Raw genomic sequence first — 18041 nt, forward strand, 5'->3', positions numbered from 1 at the left:
CACGCCATTTCAATGTACAATCTCAGGACAGACACGAGTCCTTAGTCGTCGATCGCTCGAAGTTACCCCCGACTTTTTTTTGTATCTTTTCATAATATATATATATGTAATGAAATAAAGTAATACAAAAATCGCAAAACAGAAAACACAGCTTTGAGGGACAAAAGTGCTCAGAATTGTGCCAAGACCAGCCTGCGCTCCTGCGGCTTCACCAAACAACCGTCCGACTTTGCTTTTCAAAAATAGCAGCACGTTCCACTGATCCACCACTGACCTTTTCAAAGTAAAAGTCCAATAAATGAAAAAAACAAAACAACAACACTCCTTTGAAATGCTTACACAGGTATGAACACCAAACTACAGCGGAAAACGTCGAGTCTCTACGTTTGTTTTAGACATGGTAGCCGTTAGCTTCGTTTAGCAGGGCTGCACAATTTAATACAAGGTTAGCATCATCATGAATATATACTGCTGAAAGTGCATGGAATTGTTTTGTAGTTTGAAAGGGTAAGGCCAGTGTTTGTATTTAACATGATTTTACAACATTTAAGTGGCAATTTTATCAAGTAAAATTATCACAGAACTAAACATAGCTTCCAAAAACTAGCACAATGGTTCCTGAAGTAAAAATCCCATAGAATTTTCCGAAAAAAAATAAGAGTTTAAAAGAATAAAGGCGGCTAATGAGCTGTGTGGCAACTCTTTTAAACTGAAGACTTATCCTAAAGTTAATAAAAATACCTCATTGCATTTTGTAAGTAATATATGGTGTATGTTCTGGCTGAGGGGGAAGAAAACCTCTCATAAAAAAATCACAATTTGTCACTGCTTTTAGCGTTTTCTGGCGAATTATTAACATATTTATCACACACCAGAAGAAGTCCAGCCAAAATAGTGTCCATACGGATGTTTCTTCCACAGCATACTGTTCAGTAGAAGTTGTTGCTAATGTTAGCATATGTAGCATGAAGCTAATGGTAGCTTCCTGGTTAGCATTATCTGTTTTTGTGGGCTGTTGAACCACTTTGCGCTTCTCCAAAATATATTCATAATTCAGCATTTGTTAAAGTAATGGTGGAGAAATGGGAGAAAGTTCATTTAGCCCCTCTTTGTTTTCCCTCTCTGGCTGCTTTGAACACGACCATATTTGGACATTTCTAAAAGATGCTGTCTGTATCTATGTGGTACTTTTTCTGATAAAATATCCACGTTATTGCTGCATATAAAGCCGAGTAGCCTCCGTTGTTATTATTTGGGGGATTTTGACTTCCTGGACCACTGACGTCGTGTCATTTGGCAAGACACTTCACCCACTTGTCTGTGTCAACGCTCATGGGTCGAGTGGCAGCAGCGTTTTTGATATTTAGTCGTCCCGAAGGCAGCTCTGGCCACAGAAGAAGATTGACACCACTGATTGTGACATCCGTGGGTCTCAATGGGTAAAGTCATGACTGAAAATCATGAGAAGCTTTTGCCAAGTTAAATATAAATATAAAGACATTATTATTATTAAGGCTTATTATAAATACATAGTTATACAAAATCTGCTTTCATAATATTATTATTTTATGTTTAATATTTAGTTATTACTTGTGCTGGCCCTGGTGCCATCTTTAAATGTTAAGGAAATAAATAAATGCAGCTTCAAATTGCGTCAAACTGTTGTTAACGTTCCAACGCGATACTATAATATTGCATTTTCTTGTCGCATTGTGCAGCCCTGCGCTTTAGCTTTGATCCGGGGTTTTCGGGGGGATTTCGTCGATGATGGAAAGCAAACATTCGCAGCGTGACAACACTTTTCGTAAAATACTGCACGAGGATGACCGAAGCGCGTCCCGTTCGCTGGGAGCAGGAAAGTACACGGGAGGAGTGTCCGTCGTCACAGTCACCGACTCCAGCTCCCTCCGAGAAAAGTTCAAAATCTTATCAAAGCGAAAGAAAAAGTTGTTCTTGAAGTTTTTTTTAAAAATCTTTGTAACAACATCCGGCTGGTTCGCTCCGGCCGTTTTCACGAACTCACAAACTCCTCCAACGAACGTCGACCGAAGTGAGAGGCGCTCGGAGGAAGGTGAGTTTGATTTTGGCTTGGAAATGTCCTTTGAAATCGCCGCGTCCTCCGCTGAAGCTGGAAGTTACCGGCGTCCTCTCCGATGTACAGCTCAAAGGGACAGCGACGCTTTTGTTAAATCACGATGTCTTTTATTGGGATTTCAATGGGATTCAGTGTAGTCTCCTGCAAAAGAGAAAAAAAAGACACCAGCTATCATCATTTATTCTTTACAATCTTTAAAATAAACCACATATCAGACTTTAATGGCTACTTTCCGCTCTAGTGTCTAGTATCTAACACACAAAAACCTTCCATTGCTACCTCCAAACCAGACGCCATTACTGACACTTAAAAAGCCCCATGATTGTTGACGAAATGAGAAAATTTCGATTACAATTGCACCAAGTGAATTGCACTGCCCTACTTACTTCTTACATCATGAATATATTTTTACTTTTACTTCAGACATAACAAAAAGGTCTGACACTTCCTGACCCCTTCTTAAAACATGAAATGCCAAAGTGCCTTAATAACACTTGCGCGATGCATTATGTAAAATGCAGGACTTATAGTTGGTTTTCGTAACATCAAAGCCACAAAGGGGAAAGCGGCCCACGATTAACTTCTCTTTAGACGTTAAGTGTCTTATGTAACCCATTACCGCTTTGCAGACGGAACCGTCACGCTCAGAGTTCAACACGACATGCATCGAATTATGACTTAACGACTTCTTCAACATTAAAGACACAAGAGCAACTCTCAGCTCCTGCGACCGAGGGCAAATCAATTTAACAGAGGCTCAGTCTGCAACTCTTTACTGACTTTTCACTCAGTGTTTACCAATGACTGCGTCACGCAATGATGACCGGTCAGAGGGGGTCGTGCCCGGTTCAACACATCCAAACCTCAGAGAAGGGTCTGGAGCAGCTGATGAAGGACACGTGATCAGTGGATTCACTCCTCCACAGGACAACGTAGCTTAAACTAATCCAAACTAACCCTAAACCGAACTCTAATCCTAACCTTAAAGGGCCTCATTTCCTGGTTTTCCAAAGTGTTGCTAATTTCTGGAGATATTTTTTTTGTAATTCATGCAGTTCTTATATTTGAAGAGTTTCGTGGGGCTAGGCTAGTGCAAGGCTAGCACATTTCTATGGCATCAGCTAGCCTGCATTAAAAACAGTCTGACCCGCTCCACAGTGCACCTGAGGAAAATCACTTATAACACCAGACTAACCATATAAATGTCTGTGTCGATCCGTAGAAATGCACTAGCCTAGCGCCACGAAACTCTTCAAACACTCTGGATAACTAGGAAAATAGGCCCTATGTCAAAAATCCTGAAATATCCCTTTAAGGAAAGTGTGGTTAACTGAAGCCTCTTAAGCTGGGCAGACTCTGCGCCTTTGAGACTCGATGAATTGAACAAGCTACATTAATCATCAACTCACACTGTGCGTCTGAATCGCATACGAGCCCATGATGCAGGTGCTCACACTGGACAGGACTGACCTGCTCACACTGTACGAGTGACATGACACGCGTTACCATGGATACTGGTCTGTCACATCATCCTCTCAAACAGCATCTAAACACCCAAACATCAATGAAATAACTTCAGCAACAAATGACAAGTAGCCTAGCTTAAATTAGCCCATGGCCAGTTAACTGAGCAGACTTTGTGTCTGCAGTGATATGACCAGGAGGACGTGATGTTCAGCCCTCGCTCACCGCTCTGCACTGCCAAAGGACGGCGCGACTCACAAAAAGATCAAACATGTTTAAAACGGCTGATTTTCAGTCGTATGTTTGACTCACGACAGAGACGCACGGAAAGGCTGAAAGATCGCACGACTTCAAAACAGTCGCACAGTGTGAGCCCAGCTTTAGAGACTGTTTGAAACAAATGTGAAAAAAAGTGGAGGTGTGGAGCTCCACTGATCACGTGACTCATCGGCTGCTTTTTCATTGGCAATAACTTAACGATGATGTTTGGTGACGAAAACATGACGAGGAAAAGCCATGTTCACAATGACATTTCTGCCTTTTGTGGAGGAATCCGTCTGAGAAAAAGGTTTAGTACAACCTGTCAGCCTTCATCCACATTTCCAATACTTATTTAAATTAATTTGTTGAAATACCAATACTTATTTTTTTTCCAATTAAATGTATAAAACTAGACTAAAGCCTTTTGAGTTTCCTTTGACTAAAACTAAACTAAAACTATCACATTTAGAAAAGTATTTTTGTCCATACGGCTAAGACCAAGAGTAAAACTAAGAGGGCTGCCAAAAACAACAGTGCTTGAAACCTCCTGGACCTGGAGCCTTTATGTGGGTACCTGAGTTTTTGGTCACGTGATGAGGTCATGTGACGCAGAGTCAGTCAAAGGGATGTTCAGGGCAGCAGGGCTTCACCTTCGACCAGGAGTCAATGCAGCTGCACAGAGACAGACACACAATGGAGACGCATTGATATTTAATACACACTCGTGAACTTCAAATGCACCATCAATCCGGTTACTATCGTGTTGTTATTGCTGTTTAAGTCAGTCAGTGGTCCTCAGCGCGTGAGTCGCTGAGCCATTTTCAGTGGGTCACAAGCCTTTTTAAGGGGACATTTCTTTCAATATTTAACTCCTCGAAGTATAGAAACATCTGAATCTGTAAAAATGACTGTTATTTTGGTCATAATTTCATTAATATATAAGAAATTCAATAGTTATTTGAGTCGTGCCTTGCCATCCTTGGATTACGGAAAACATCCCAGTTGAGAACCACTGATCTAAATTGTATTTTTTTATTCAATCAAAAATGCATCATCCTGGTTATGTCCATGGTTCACGACCGGAGAATTGCTCCACAGACAGAAAGTCTCCAAAGCTACGACGCAAAGTCCCCCACGTCAGCGTAGATCGGATCCAGGTCATGAATTAAGAGTGTGAAGCATGTGAGTAAGTCATGCTGATGCTAATGAGCACTGACCACCAGAACTAAAGGAAAACTGAAGGGGTGTAGTGTAGAAACTGCCTCAGGGCTTTGAAAGCGTGAACCCGGACTAAATCCAATAACTCTGGAGCTAATGAACCGTGTCGCAGTGACATAAGGCGCATTATCAATTTATCACAGACCTCTATAGTAAAGGATACTTTTACTATCGAAAGGTTTTACACAAGCAACAGCAGGTTAAATGTAACGCCATTTCAAAGCTCGAATACTGAATAACTAAAGCCACCGCAGACTCAGAGGGCAACTTTTCAGTGAAAAATAGTGGAAAATTTCAGGTAAAACTGCAGCTGGATGTGTTGGACCTTACAGACTATACATGCGTTTCCAATGACATCACATATAGTTCTGGCGGCCATTTTGAATACCGAAGTAGAATTATGCAGTACTTTAACATGTAACAATATCTCCTCTCAGGATGAAAATGAGGAACAACTCATTGACAGTGGCATTTTTATGTACTCGTAATCATTGCTCAAGAAGAAAACAGTTAAAACACAGGCCCGGAGACGCTCGTTTACGTGATAAAACCAGCAAATGTGGCTCAGACGTAGCAGCTCTGTCTGTCGAGCTACAGCAGGATTTACTAAAGATCTGCTTCACTCTGAAGACTAAATTAACACATCAAAGAGGAAACAGAAAATCTTTCTCTGCGATTTTTACAGTTTGACACATTAAGAGTCTCAGTCTGAGTCAGTGTTTAAGCTTCTGAAGACGTTAGCATGCTACCGGTTAGCAACTGTCAATGGCCTCAACACGATAAACACATGTGTGGCTCACATCTATGAACACTGAGGAAATACTACAGCAACAGCTCTGACCTCTGTCACATGCTGTATCCAAGGTTTGGAGTGTGATTCCGGGATTTCTCTTGGAGAGATCGGAGCTGAGCTGTTGAAGCTAAAGGCTAACTGGTAGCAGGCTAACATCTTAAACACTGACTCACTAGTTTCTTCACATAAACGTGCATCTCTGGGGCCGTGTTTTCTTCTTGAGCAATGATTACGAGTACATAAAAATGCCACTGTCAATCAGTTGTGCTTCATTTTCATCCTGAGTAGAGATATTGTTACATGTTGTAGTACTGCATAATTCCACTTCAGTATTCAAACTGGCTGCCATAACAACAAAAGTCACATGACTGAAAGGCATGTATAGGCCAGAGTTATGGGTCATTTGAAAGCTACGACGTACAAAACTCATGGTAACTTTTTTGTCTCGTTGTCGCCCTATTTTTATCCCATTTTTGAAGCGTTTTTTTTCCCCTGTTGTGTCTTTTTTGGCACTTTTATGTTGCGTTTTCGTATTTGTGTGTGTGTGTTTTTGTCTTAGTGTATTATTGTTGCTTTTCCGGCACGTTTTTGTCACTATTTTGCCTATTTGCCGCTTTTTTCAAGAGCCTTTTAGATTTGTGTAATGCCAAACTCGGTTCAGGTGGGGATTAAGAAGTTATTTTTATACTTTAGGTCTTTTTGTTCATCATTATAACAGAACTTTAGTACCACAAACTTACGACAAAACCAGATTTTGTCTCGGAGCACTAAAAACACGGCCAGCTGACTTTGCAATTAATGATTTTGCCCGCTTCTTGTTCGACCTTTGAACAAACCGCTAATCTCTTCCCTGCAGGTCATTTGCATGTTAACCCCTCTCCTTTGTCACTCATATGTAAATGATTGATATGTAAATGGAGACAGTCCGTGTGTGTGTGTGTGTGTGTGTGTGTGTGTGGGTGTGTGTGTGTGGACGGGACGGCACCTCTTGTGGTAGACGCAGAGGCAGGCCAGTCGTGCGATGGTCTCCCCCTGAAGCAGCTCTTCCAGGCAGATCGAACACTCGCCGCTGTCTTTACTGAGCACGTCCGCTGCACGGGGCGAGAGGGAGGGAGGGAGGGGGGGTTAGGCATGAAAACAAACAAGATCAAGTCCAGATCAGCCACTGTGCACGACATCCAAAAACACCCTGCACTGGAAATAATATGTCAAGCTTTAACCCAAAAATGTACAAACAAATATGCAGGGTCTCCACAGGCAGCAGCAAGTAAAATGTTATGCTTTTTAATACCATTTAACTGCCTAAATACTGTAAATATAATGCCACAAATGCATCAAATCTTGGCATATTTCATTTCGTAAGATTTGCTAACATTAAACAGGGGAATGAGGGGTATTGAAAGCCAAATAAGACACATCAGGCAACTTTTCAGCCAAAGATTGTGGGAAAATTCAGTCAGAACTGCAGCTGCATTTCCAGGGGAGGCTCTGGCATAGCTACAGTTTATGTATTTATTTTAATGCAAAGAGCTGAACTCTGCTCGCGAGCCGCATTTTAAACCATAGTTTTTGATAAATCTATGCAGTAAAAATAGTTGAGCAAAGTGATTTAGAGGGTTCTGTCTCTCAAATATAATTATTTTTAATGACTTTTAAGGCGTGGATCGGGAAGTCTGGGCATCTCTGCTCAGACTTCTGCCTCCACGACCCGGCCCCGGAGAAGGAGAAAGAAAATGGATGGATGGACTTTAATTTTGCCATAATTTAATGACTTTTCAGTTCAGCTTTAGTGTAACGCCTCATTTGAAAGCTAAGACCCACAAATCTGAACATATCTTTTTCCTTGCATTGTTGCAACCTTTATTGACCTTTTTTTTCATCGCTTTTTTGTTGCATATTTGTCACTTTTGTTGCGTCTTCATCCTCTTTCTCCGCTCATTTTTGTTGCCATCTGACACTTTTTTGCTCGGTTCAGGTGGAGGTTCAGAGCTTATCAGTTACAGTAGGATAAACACTAATCAAACGTATGTAAAAAGACACTTTAATTTCAATTTATCTGAATGATGTGCAGCCAGGACACCATTTGTGGGTGAGCTGCAAAACCCAATAACTCTCATGACTCATGAACGCGATAACCTGTTCCAGCGGTTTCCACGGCTCTATTGCACTATGTGTTCTGTCCACACTCGTATCTGCTGCTCACACTTAATGCACATCTGTGAATACACTCGCGCTGTTGTTCTATGTCAAATGGTTGTTGTCTTTATCATATTTTAAATGTAATGTTCTTATGCTTGCTCTTACAGTTATACCTTTTTAGAGTTTATTATTTGTCTAACAATGGCCTATAAAACTATTTCGATTCCGATTCTCTCAGGACCTCCAGGAGGCCTCGGACACGACTATCACTGGACAAGATCATCATTATGTTAGAATGGGTATTGTATTAAGTATTGTTGAGGTGCCAGTAATCGCAAAAATAACGAAAGGTGCCAAATTACTGCATCACAAAGCGTATTACTTGTCTGGTCCATCTAACATTAGCATCGTTTGACTTTTACAGCTTCACTGACGCAAACCACGAGAATCGCTAATTACTTTGCGGCTTCGCTGTTGCCTCCTGCTGCGCGCTCTACCCCGCGGCGGGCATTGCTTCAGAAACATCAAAGCGCATAATTTCACAGTTGTGGGGAGATTATTACTCACTGTTGTAGGGCAGGGGCGGCGAGGTGAGGCAGCTCAGCAGGTGCTCCTCGATGCGGCCTCCGGGAAACGGCTTGGAGCAGAACGGGCAGCGGATATCTGCCACGGGAAACACACAGGGGTTAGCGACGCCGAATACACACTCACTTTATATCATTCAAGATGGGGTGACTGATATTTCCTATCTTAACATCAGGAAATGGAGGTTTCAGTGTTCCCAACTCATATCCGATTGTTCAAGCAAAGTAAGTAAATTAAGGTGTTCCTCAGGGATCCGTCTTGGGGCCAATTTTATTTTTGTTGTACATTAGCCCTCTTGGAAAAATCATTAGCTGCTTTAAAAATGTTTCTTATCATCTCTACAGTATGCTGATGATCTATGCCAAATCTGGTTAGCGCATTAAAGCAGTACTAAGCAACTCGTGTCCGTGAGAGTAAATACTACGCTGACAGAAAAGACAAAGGGAGAGAGGGATATTGTACATCCAATTCCACAATGGAGAATATTTTTTTCCACTCAAACTTGACTGTAAATACTGTTTAAGTGGCGCTAGCCTGTTAGCTTCTTCTTAGTGATGCCATTAGTGTGTATTGGTGAATCTGACCCGGTGGCAGTCAAGTTGCAATTGTGGTTTTCTGGCCAGACACCAGGGGGAGATGAAAAACATCCCATTAGCACTTGTATTACCCCCAAAGGGACTACGGAAAGGATTTATTATGGTAAACAAGTTACTTAGTACTGCTTTAACTATCGATGCTTCTGCTGCTTCAAACATTTCTACTTATTCTGCGATCCTGCATGGTTTGTGTTTTCTAGAGCTGGGTACCACACTTTAACGATACTTGGTTTATAATACAATACTCTTTTCGATACATATGTAAAAATATTTTTCATATAGAACCATAAAACAGAGCAATAATGTGAATTATATTCCATAAAAGACAAAGGCTGGGCGATATGATAAAAATTGAATCGTGATCCGATCTCCGTGACCTTTTTTGGTAACGGGGTCATATTGTGGTTCAGTGGTTTATATGTTTTAACTTAGCTCTGAGCTCAAATACTGATAACTTTCTCCATTCACTGCTCCTAGGATTAAACAAGAAACAAACTAGGTCTAAAAATCAGACAGTATCACGGACTGAATCAAGGATTAAACCATGATGTAAAACAGACTAAAGCAGTGATTGAAATCAAGATCTAAACCAGGACCAAACCAGGGACAGAACCAAACGAGACTTACCCTGGACTAAACCTCAATCAGAAATAAACCAAGAGAAAACTGAGTCTAAACCTGGACGATGTCATAGACTGAACCATGAGGGAAGCATGTCAAAAATATGTAAGAAAGACTGAAACTCTAAAACAGGTCCTAATGTCTTAACCCCCACCTAAAACGAGCACATTTTCTCCAGTTTGGCTTTACCCAAATGTAAAAGCTTTTTGAATAAAGCGACCATAGAGCGATGAATAAGTGACAAAAATATGTAACGAAAACGCGATGGAAAAAAAGCCCAAAAAGTGATGTCTCCACAGCAACAACGCGGGGAAAAAGATTGTTTATATCTATTTATATTTATCATTCATGCTGTCCCTTGACCAACAGGCATCAAAAGATATATATTTTTCTATACTTTAATTTTCTTCGTCTACTTTAGTCGGATGTGATTTTTTTACCCATCAATTTGCTCACATCGTTTTAGACAAATTGTTTTAACTTCTTTCCGGTCAGTGGAAACATTACGGTAAACCCTGAAGTGGAAACAAGGCCCAGATATCCACAGGTTGACGCAGAGCAGGTATGTTTAGACAGCGTTTGACACGGCGTGTTGGCCCGAGCTCATGGCGCCGCCGTGTAAAGGCCATAGATGGTTCAGAGAGAGAGAGGCTGAGCGTGGCCTAGATTCTACCTCCGTCTGTGAAGCTCTGACCCAGTTCCCCACAAACGCTGCGGGCCTGGCCCCGGAAAACCTCATCACAAGACGGGCACGATCCTAGAAAACCTGGCAACTGTCATGGGCGGGTTATGGGTGCTGAGTTAGATGGAACAAGCAGGGAAGACTTTAATTTGTGGATTCCCTCTTCATTTTAAAGCAGAACTACGTAAAACAAACTGACAGAAAAGACAAAGGGAGAGAGGGATAATGTACATCCAAATACACAATGGAGATCATTTTTTTCACACAAACTTGGCTGGAAATACTGTTTAAGTGGCGCTAGCCCACAGTTAGCATGTTAGCTACTTCTTCGTGATTCCATTAGTGTGTATTGGTGACTCCGACCTGGTGGCGCTCAAGTTGCAATTGTGGTTTTCTGGCCAAAGACACCAGGCGGAGATGAGAGACCCCCCAATCATCCCGTTAACACTAGTATAACCCCCAGAGGAACTACGGAAAGGATTTATTATGGTAAACAAGTGACTTAGTACTGCTTTAAAGAGAAAGTGTATATGTATGTATGTATATAAGTAGCATATAGGACTGTCACGGTATGAAAATTTTACCACACGGTTATTGTGACCAAAATTAACACTGTTTTCGGTATTACCGCGGTATTTTTTTTAAATGTGTGTTAATATGTTCAGAAAGCATTAATAGTCCTATACAAACTCAAATCATTTCAAAAATGTTTAACTGTGCTTGTTACATGAAAAAATACAGACAAAGCCTTTTCACATCAAAGTAAAGGAACTATAACGTGTGTTGTTGATGTTTCGAGGGTATTAATTGGACTATTTATAGCACCAGAAACGAAGATAAATTGTTGTTGTCCTTCCAGTGAGCTTTCGCTTTGCGGATTTGGGAAAATACCATCATTATTAAGTTCATAAAACTGCGGCGAGAGTGAATCTATTGCAATCTGCCACCGGGAGCCCCGTAACGCATTGTGCCATCGTGCGGAGGTATCCGCGTCATGGCTTATGTACTGGCGGTGGCGCTGCAGCCGCACTATGGGGCGACTCGTTACATTCTCCTCAACCCAAAGTCCCACATCAGCATTTCAGCTAAAACGCCAATGTTAACTTACTGCTATAGAGTTGAGACGGTCACGCAGGCGAGTCAAGAGGTTCGAAGTATTGCTGCATTTGGAGACACTTTTTCCTGCACGCTCCGCAAACTGAACTCTGAAGGCTGATAGATCCTGCGCTGTCGTGTCGGACATGATTCCAGCTTCGAGAAAGTTTTGTTTGGGTCGCAAACAACAAAGTGCGCATGCGCGGAAACTGCAGCAGATGAGATGGTGGCTGGTGAGGGTCACCGTGCCTACACCGCGGGTTCGGTTATTCACCGAGATAATAATAAAAACACAAAACAAGACGGTAATTTTCACCGTCAAAATTTTTACCGGGGTTTACCGCTACACCAGTTACCGTGACATCCCTAGTAGCATAATTGTCTAAGCAAGTCAAATTAAATTCTTTTTAAGGTCATTTTATTGTCCATAACCTAAATTTTTCATACCACAAATGCAAGAAAATCTGTGCATATTACCAAGATTGGCCGATATTACGTCAAACAGAGGAATGAGAGAAAATGTTGAACAAATGCATTGCCTGACACAAACAAAACTGAAAGTAACCTGGTCATTCAGGATGTTCCAGTCGTCATCTGATTTCATTCTTTGGAAACAGAGTCACTGAACTTGGACCAGGTCAACTGCAGAAAAGTTAGTTAACTCCAGGTGGACACTTTTTATTTTTTGGTCAGGAACAGTTAAACATTTCCAGCCAATACTGCAGATGAATTGTGAATGTATTTTCTAGAAACTTATGCTGTAAGGGTATATATGTCAAATAATGAAGCAATGCTTTTTAATGACATTTAACTGCTGAACCAAGAGTATTTCCTCCAGGCATCCAGGCATTACTCAGATCTAAAGGTTTATTGAAAAGAGCGTCAAAAAAGAGCAAAAACGTGTACAAAAACCTGACAAAAAAGCAACAACAAAGACCAAAACTTGACAAAAATGGGCTGAAAAAGTGACAACAGCGTGGCAACAATGCGTGGAAACTAGGGCTGTCAACATTAATCGCAAAAATAATCGATCGCGATTCATTTAATTATCCTATTTCAACAAAAAAGATTTTAATTTTGTCCTTATATTCTACTTCATGAACCTAAAAGTTTACAGTTTCTGTCCAAAAGGTTCAGTACAAAAGAAAATGTCTCTAAAAAGTGAGTTATCAATCCCGGGATCTTCAAAAATGGCTGAAGATGCCGGTAAATATGAAACTGTGGCTTTGGTCAATGAAATGCGCAATCAGTAATCACATGCTTTAAATGTAAGTGTTTTATGTGGGATAAGTATTAAAAATGAATATAATTATTTGAAAAAGATAACGTGATTAAAAAAAAATAATCTATTGACAGCCTTAGTGGAAACACAACAAGGAAACATTTTGTAAGTCTTCCAGATGAGACATTACACTGGCCTGTAGGCTATAATTGCCACAAATCAACTGATGACTTTGAAATGCACGTTTGAACGGGCTTTGCGGTGGTTTTTCTCCACACCCCAGAATCAGACTGGTATCGGTATCGGCAGCCGACCGAATCCCGAGCCTCTGATGGGAAACAAATGGTATTAACAACACTATGACGCGTCTTTAAATGTTGTTTTAAATGAGGATGGAACAATAACCTGCGGGGAACCTTTCATAATGCTTGCTTTTCTCGTGATGCTGTCGTAACACGCCGCAGTCTCTCACTTCAGTGTTTGGGCCACACTAAGAAACAACAGGGAATTTCCTCATCTGTCAGTCAGAGCAGAGGAACTCCAGCCGACAACAAACAAGCCGGCGTTACATCAAAGCTCTGCGCGTCTGCACTCCTGGGTTTTTACACCATCCCTTTGCCAAGAACTACGAGGTGGCGATTTGAAACGGCCGCAACTGGGGTTTGAAATGTACGTTGGAACATTCTTCCAAAATGTTCAGACCCAGTTCTGCCTCGCACAATGGGCACAGTTTGTGGTTTTCTCGTCAGCAGCCTCGAGGCACGGGGAAAGAGATCATCTGGTCAGGAATGTAAATGCCTCCAATAATCCACTATTATGATTTCAAAAGTGTGAAGTTAAAATGGCTGCCTCCCACATACTGGAAACTGACTGTTAAACTAGAGGCTGAGGGCTGCATGCAACTTTTGGAACAAGTAGCATCATCATGCCTATTGCCTAGAATAGTTTTTTATTTCGAGATTCAGACAGCACACATTTTGAACATAAGCTCGAGCATTAAAGTCGCTCTAGGGCCGCGAGGTTTGGGTGGAAAACAAACATGTTAGAGCGATTTATCCAATAAATATTTGTGATGTTTATGTTTCAAACAAAGATTCAGTTCATTTTTAAAACAATCTATGTGGGATGTCCTTAAGAGGTGTAAACCGCGCCGCTGTACTAGCGTGTGAGTCTGGTAAGAGTCCGCATCAACTTGATTTCTACAGCGTAACATACACGGACAAACAGGAAGTGGAGGAAACCAATCAGCGAAGGGCAGTCAGCGGTGTGATTAGCGGTGATATTCAAACAGAATTATGAATCACAAAACTCACCTACTGCCAATGTGTTTTTGGTAATTTACTGCTGATAAGCAAAAAAAACTCGGCTCTCCTGGGAACTTGCACGGATCTGTTTGAGTTGGGCAGACTGATATCCCCCAAAATACACAGAGGGGGATCTTTCTGGGTGCCAGGCTACTCAATGCCAGGCACACAATAAAACACAATAAAATGTTAGTTTGAGGTTTTGGTTGTGTGTAATTATTAAATTCCCAGCACCCTCTCTGGAGATATGTGCCAATTCAACAAGAGGCCAGAGGACCAGCAAAAAATGGGTCTGATTTATGAAAACATTAACACAAGAATCTCATGCCTTTCAGTTTGTAGACGTCTAAACCAGTCCATTTCAGGGGAAAGTGAATTTTAATTATGTTTTTTAGTCAAATCTATGGATTTCAGTATTTTAGCTTCATTTTGAAAACAACACTCTTCTAAACTCTGGATACCCTGAGTTTAGTTGTGAAATATTGTGAAATGTTGTGAAATATTGGCAGAATACTCGAGGTAGGGGATACTCAGTTGGTCTGCGAGGCAAAAAAGGTTGGGAACCACCGCTCTAAACTACAGTACAAGGAAGTCAGCTTTTCTATTTCTTTATGGAGAATTTTTTTTGCTCTGCCCGAGCTCAAAGACGGCTTCATTGTGAAATCCACTACGGCGAATTGAAATAACTCTCAATACTTCAGCGTCCTTGAGGGGTGGCGCAGAACCAGAGTTTGTAAATGGACGTGGATTCAGTGGGGAAGAAGACAGTTCAGCGTCTAAAGCTACAAGGGTGGACATTTTACTACGATATTGCATTGTGAGTTGTCAAGAAATACCACTGCACTGTATTTGTATTTGTTATACTGTTGCAGCCATTTCTCTTATGCACGTTTCTGCTTCTTATAGACAAAACACCCACTTCTCCAATTCAAATGAGTCACATCCCATTGCAAAACAGAAATTATGCAAGTGGTGCTTGTTATAACAGAGCAGACAAAAGTTTTACAAATGCTTCAAGTTTGGACATTTACCATTATTCTTTCTTTTTTTAAATCTAAGACAAACGATTTGACGGTGCAGCAACAAACCATGCACTGCAGGAAATCTTTGAAGCCATGATGTTAATAACACACAACACTTTGCCCATCCCTACATTGTGTGGTGAATAGGGGGAGTTCGTGATCAATTAGTGGGATGATTCATTGCGACGACAGGTGAGGTAATCAAAATATTGCAAAAAGGTAATAGAAAACGTAATCTCGAGCATCGGTTTCCAGAAAACACAAGACACGCACCATTTAAACTCCGAAGAAAAACGGTGAAAAGGCGAGCCATAACTTCATCATATTTACGATGAATTTCCAGGGAGGATGCAGTTGTTGCGCAAGAATGTTTCTCCTGGTTTAGGCGGAGACAGACGCAGCTCCGCACATGTGTCATCTTTTCCCGTCTGGTCCAACTGACTAAGCTTCGAAGAAGACGATTAACCAGAACTACAGATTCCTGATACAGATGAAAAGGATTGCAATTTCTAAGCAAGTTCTTGTAGCTAATTCAAAGTTAATTTTGGTGCCAGAGAGGCAGATGTTCCAAAACACACAACCCAGGACACTTACTATGATGACTGACCACATGAAATTCCCAGTTTATCAAAATGTTTCATGTTTCCCAGTGTTTCCAACAAGTTCCAGATGAGAAAATAGTGGCGATTCCTATTTGATTAATTTAATGCCACTTTTTGCTTGAGGTTTTGTAATATGATGATACAAGAAGCGAAAGGCACAATTTTGTATTACCCCCCGCCTTAAATGAGCACTTCTGGTTTAACCCAAATCTAAAAGCTTCTCAGTGCTCACAGCCTATATGCCAGTGCAAAGCCTCATTTGAAAGCTAAGGCTATATCCACACGAAGACACCACAGGGGTCGACTCAGGTCTGTGTAAACGGTGCAATTCATCTTCCAGGCCTGTGTGAGGCGCTGTGACGCAAACACAGGTAATAGAACAAGATGTAGAGGCACATGTGCGGTAAACTTTTGTGGAGTATTTAGGATCTACAGAAGAGACGAGGAGGAGAGTTTATTCTTCAGACGTAACGGTCCAAAAACACAGACTGACTCGTGTTTTTCTACTTGTCACCTGTGGCTTGTGGACGGCAGTGGAGCAAAGAGGAGCAGAGTAAAACCATCGTAGATCCATGAGGAAAACCCATAAGGTCAGTAGATTTTGGATCACAGGCACCACTCTGGAGCTGTGACGTCATTGCTTAAATACAAGTTGCGGCGACGTCATAACAACGGCGCCACGTAAACAGCGTTTTGAGATCTTTCCACTCTGGGAGCCAGTTTGGAAAATGTTTGTTTACAGACCCTCAAATGCCGGGCTCATGTGGACGATACACTGGATTGATAAAATATCTTTGCGTTTGGTCCTCAGCTCGAGTTCGTACGGACAGGGCCTAAGACCTACAAAACTTACAGTAACTTTTTTGCGCTTTTGTGGCATTTTAGTTGCTTTTTCATCACTCTTTAGCCTTTCCATTGTGTTATTGTTGCTTTTCTGGCCTGTTTTATGTTACTCTTTTGCTGCTTTTTTGTCACCTTTTGGTTGCATTTTTTTAGATTTTGGTAATACCAGACTTGAGAAAATAAACTCTGTTCAGGAGCGGGTTAAGAGGCTGATGAAACTTATTCCCATCCCAACATTCCTGATGCATTTCTAACATCCCGAATCTTCACATGGATGAGTTTAGAAGCACATTTCACAACTTTCAGGGTCACTTTTCAGGGTCACTGTCACAGTAATGCTAACAAAAACTAGCCTGCGACCACACAATCGAGAAAAGACTTTAAACCTACATAGACAGTCTTTTTCACAAACCATATGCAATATACTGAAGCAGCACAAAACTAATTTAAATTCACTGAGAGTAAAAATAAAAGTCTTTAATATATTGTTAAGTTTATAGGGGGCATCACATTCTGCTCTACTAAATATTTACCCACATTTCTAATCAAATTTCACTAAATACTGAACAAACCATCACAGAACATTCAACTTGAGGGTGTAAAAACTTACTTCCATGGCGGTTGTTGACTCGATAAAGCCCGATCCAAGCCTCTGACACCGGCCGCGGATGTGCGCTCCTGACGCGGGCAGACCTGGCTCCCACGCTGCGGGCCGATGAGTGTCGAGTCCCGGGCAGCCTCTCCGAGAAAGTGCGGTGCGGCGTGCGGCCTCCGGTGTCCTCTCCAGGCTGGAGTTCGGCTTCGACGGCGACCACGGGGGCTTCGGGGCTCATGCCGCCGCTGTCCTCGCCGTTGTTCCCCGGCTGCTCCTCGCCGGTGCAGTCCGCCACGGGAGACGGGGAGGCCTGCTGGCTGCTGTTGATGCTGGAGGGGATGCTGCCGCTGCCGCTGTGGTGGTGGTGATGGTGGTGGTTGTGGTGGTGGTTCTCCGCGGGGCTCCCATCCGCGCTCGCCCCCCCGTGTTGCCCCAAGTCCGAGTCGCTGCCCTCCTCAGATCGGCTCATGTTCGCCTCCGTGTCCTCGAAGCTCCCGGAGAAGTCGACCATGAGGCTGGTGGGTCTGGCGCAGCGGGGTCGGCGGTAGGATTCCCGCTTGGCGCCGTCTTTCCCGAAGGCGGTTACCGGAGGGAGGACGGGGTCTTCCTGGAGGCGACTCGCTCTGGTCCCCATCTCAGCAGCGGGCCGTTGGCTTCCCAAACACCGAAAGGAACGGACCAACAACGGCGAAGCAACGGTCGAAACGGCTCGGTTAAAAAAAAAATAACAATAGCCTAGCAACCGAGCCGGTACTGAAATAACATGCTAAAGTGAGGGGAAATCCGTGGTTCGGCGCTCCCTGATCGGCCTCAGTTTGTCCTTTTGGTCCACATTTTCCTTTCTTTTTCTCCGTGCTGCAGCGGAAGTAGAAACATTCCACTTCCTCTTTGGGAGACGCTTTAC

General features: G+C 42.2%; 1 protein-coding gene across 1 annotated transcript; it reads right to left on the reverse strand.

The window, feature by feature from the left end:
• Window positions 1–2082: 2082 nt before the first annotated feature.
• LOC306973071 (uncharacterized protein) lies at window positions 2083–18031 on the reverse strand. Its single transcript, XM_079569883.1, has 5 exons — window positions 17153–18031; window positions 8538–8633; window positions 6817–6922; window positions 4395–4492; window positions 2083–2236 (listed from the first exon to the last, which is right to left on the reverse strand). The coding sequence occupies exons 1-4, from the start codon at window positions 17769–17771 to the stop codon at window positions 4435–4437; spliced, it is 879 nt and encodes a 292-aa protein (XP_079426009.1). The 5' UTR covers window positions 17772–18031; the 3' UTR covers window positions 2083–2236; window positions 4395–4434.
• Window positions 18032–18041: the final 10 nt, after the last annotated feature.

This window comes from Gobius niger, assembly GCF_951799975.1.
Source record: "Gobius niger genome assembly, chromosome: 13".
NCBI classification, from domain to species: Eukaryota; Metazoa; Chordata; class Actinopteri; order Gobiiformes; family Gobiidae; genus Gobius; species Gobius niger.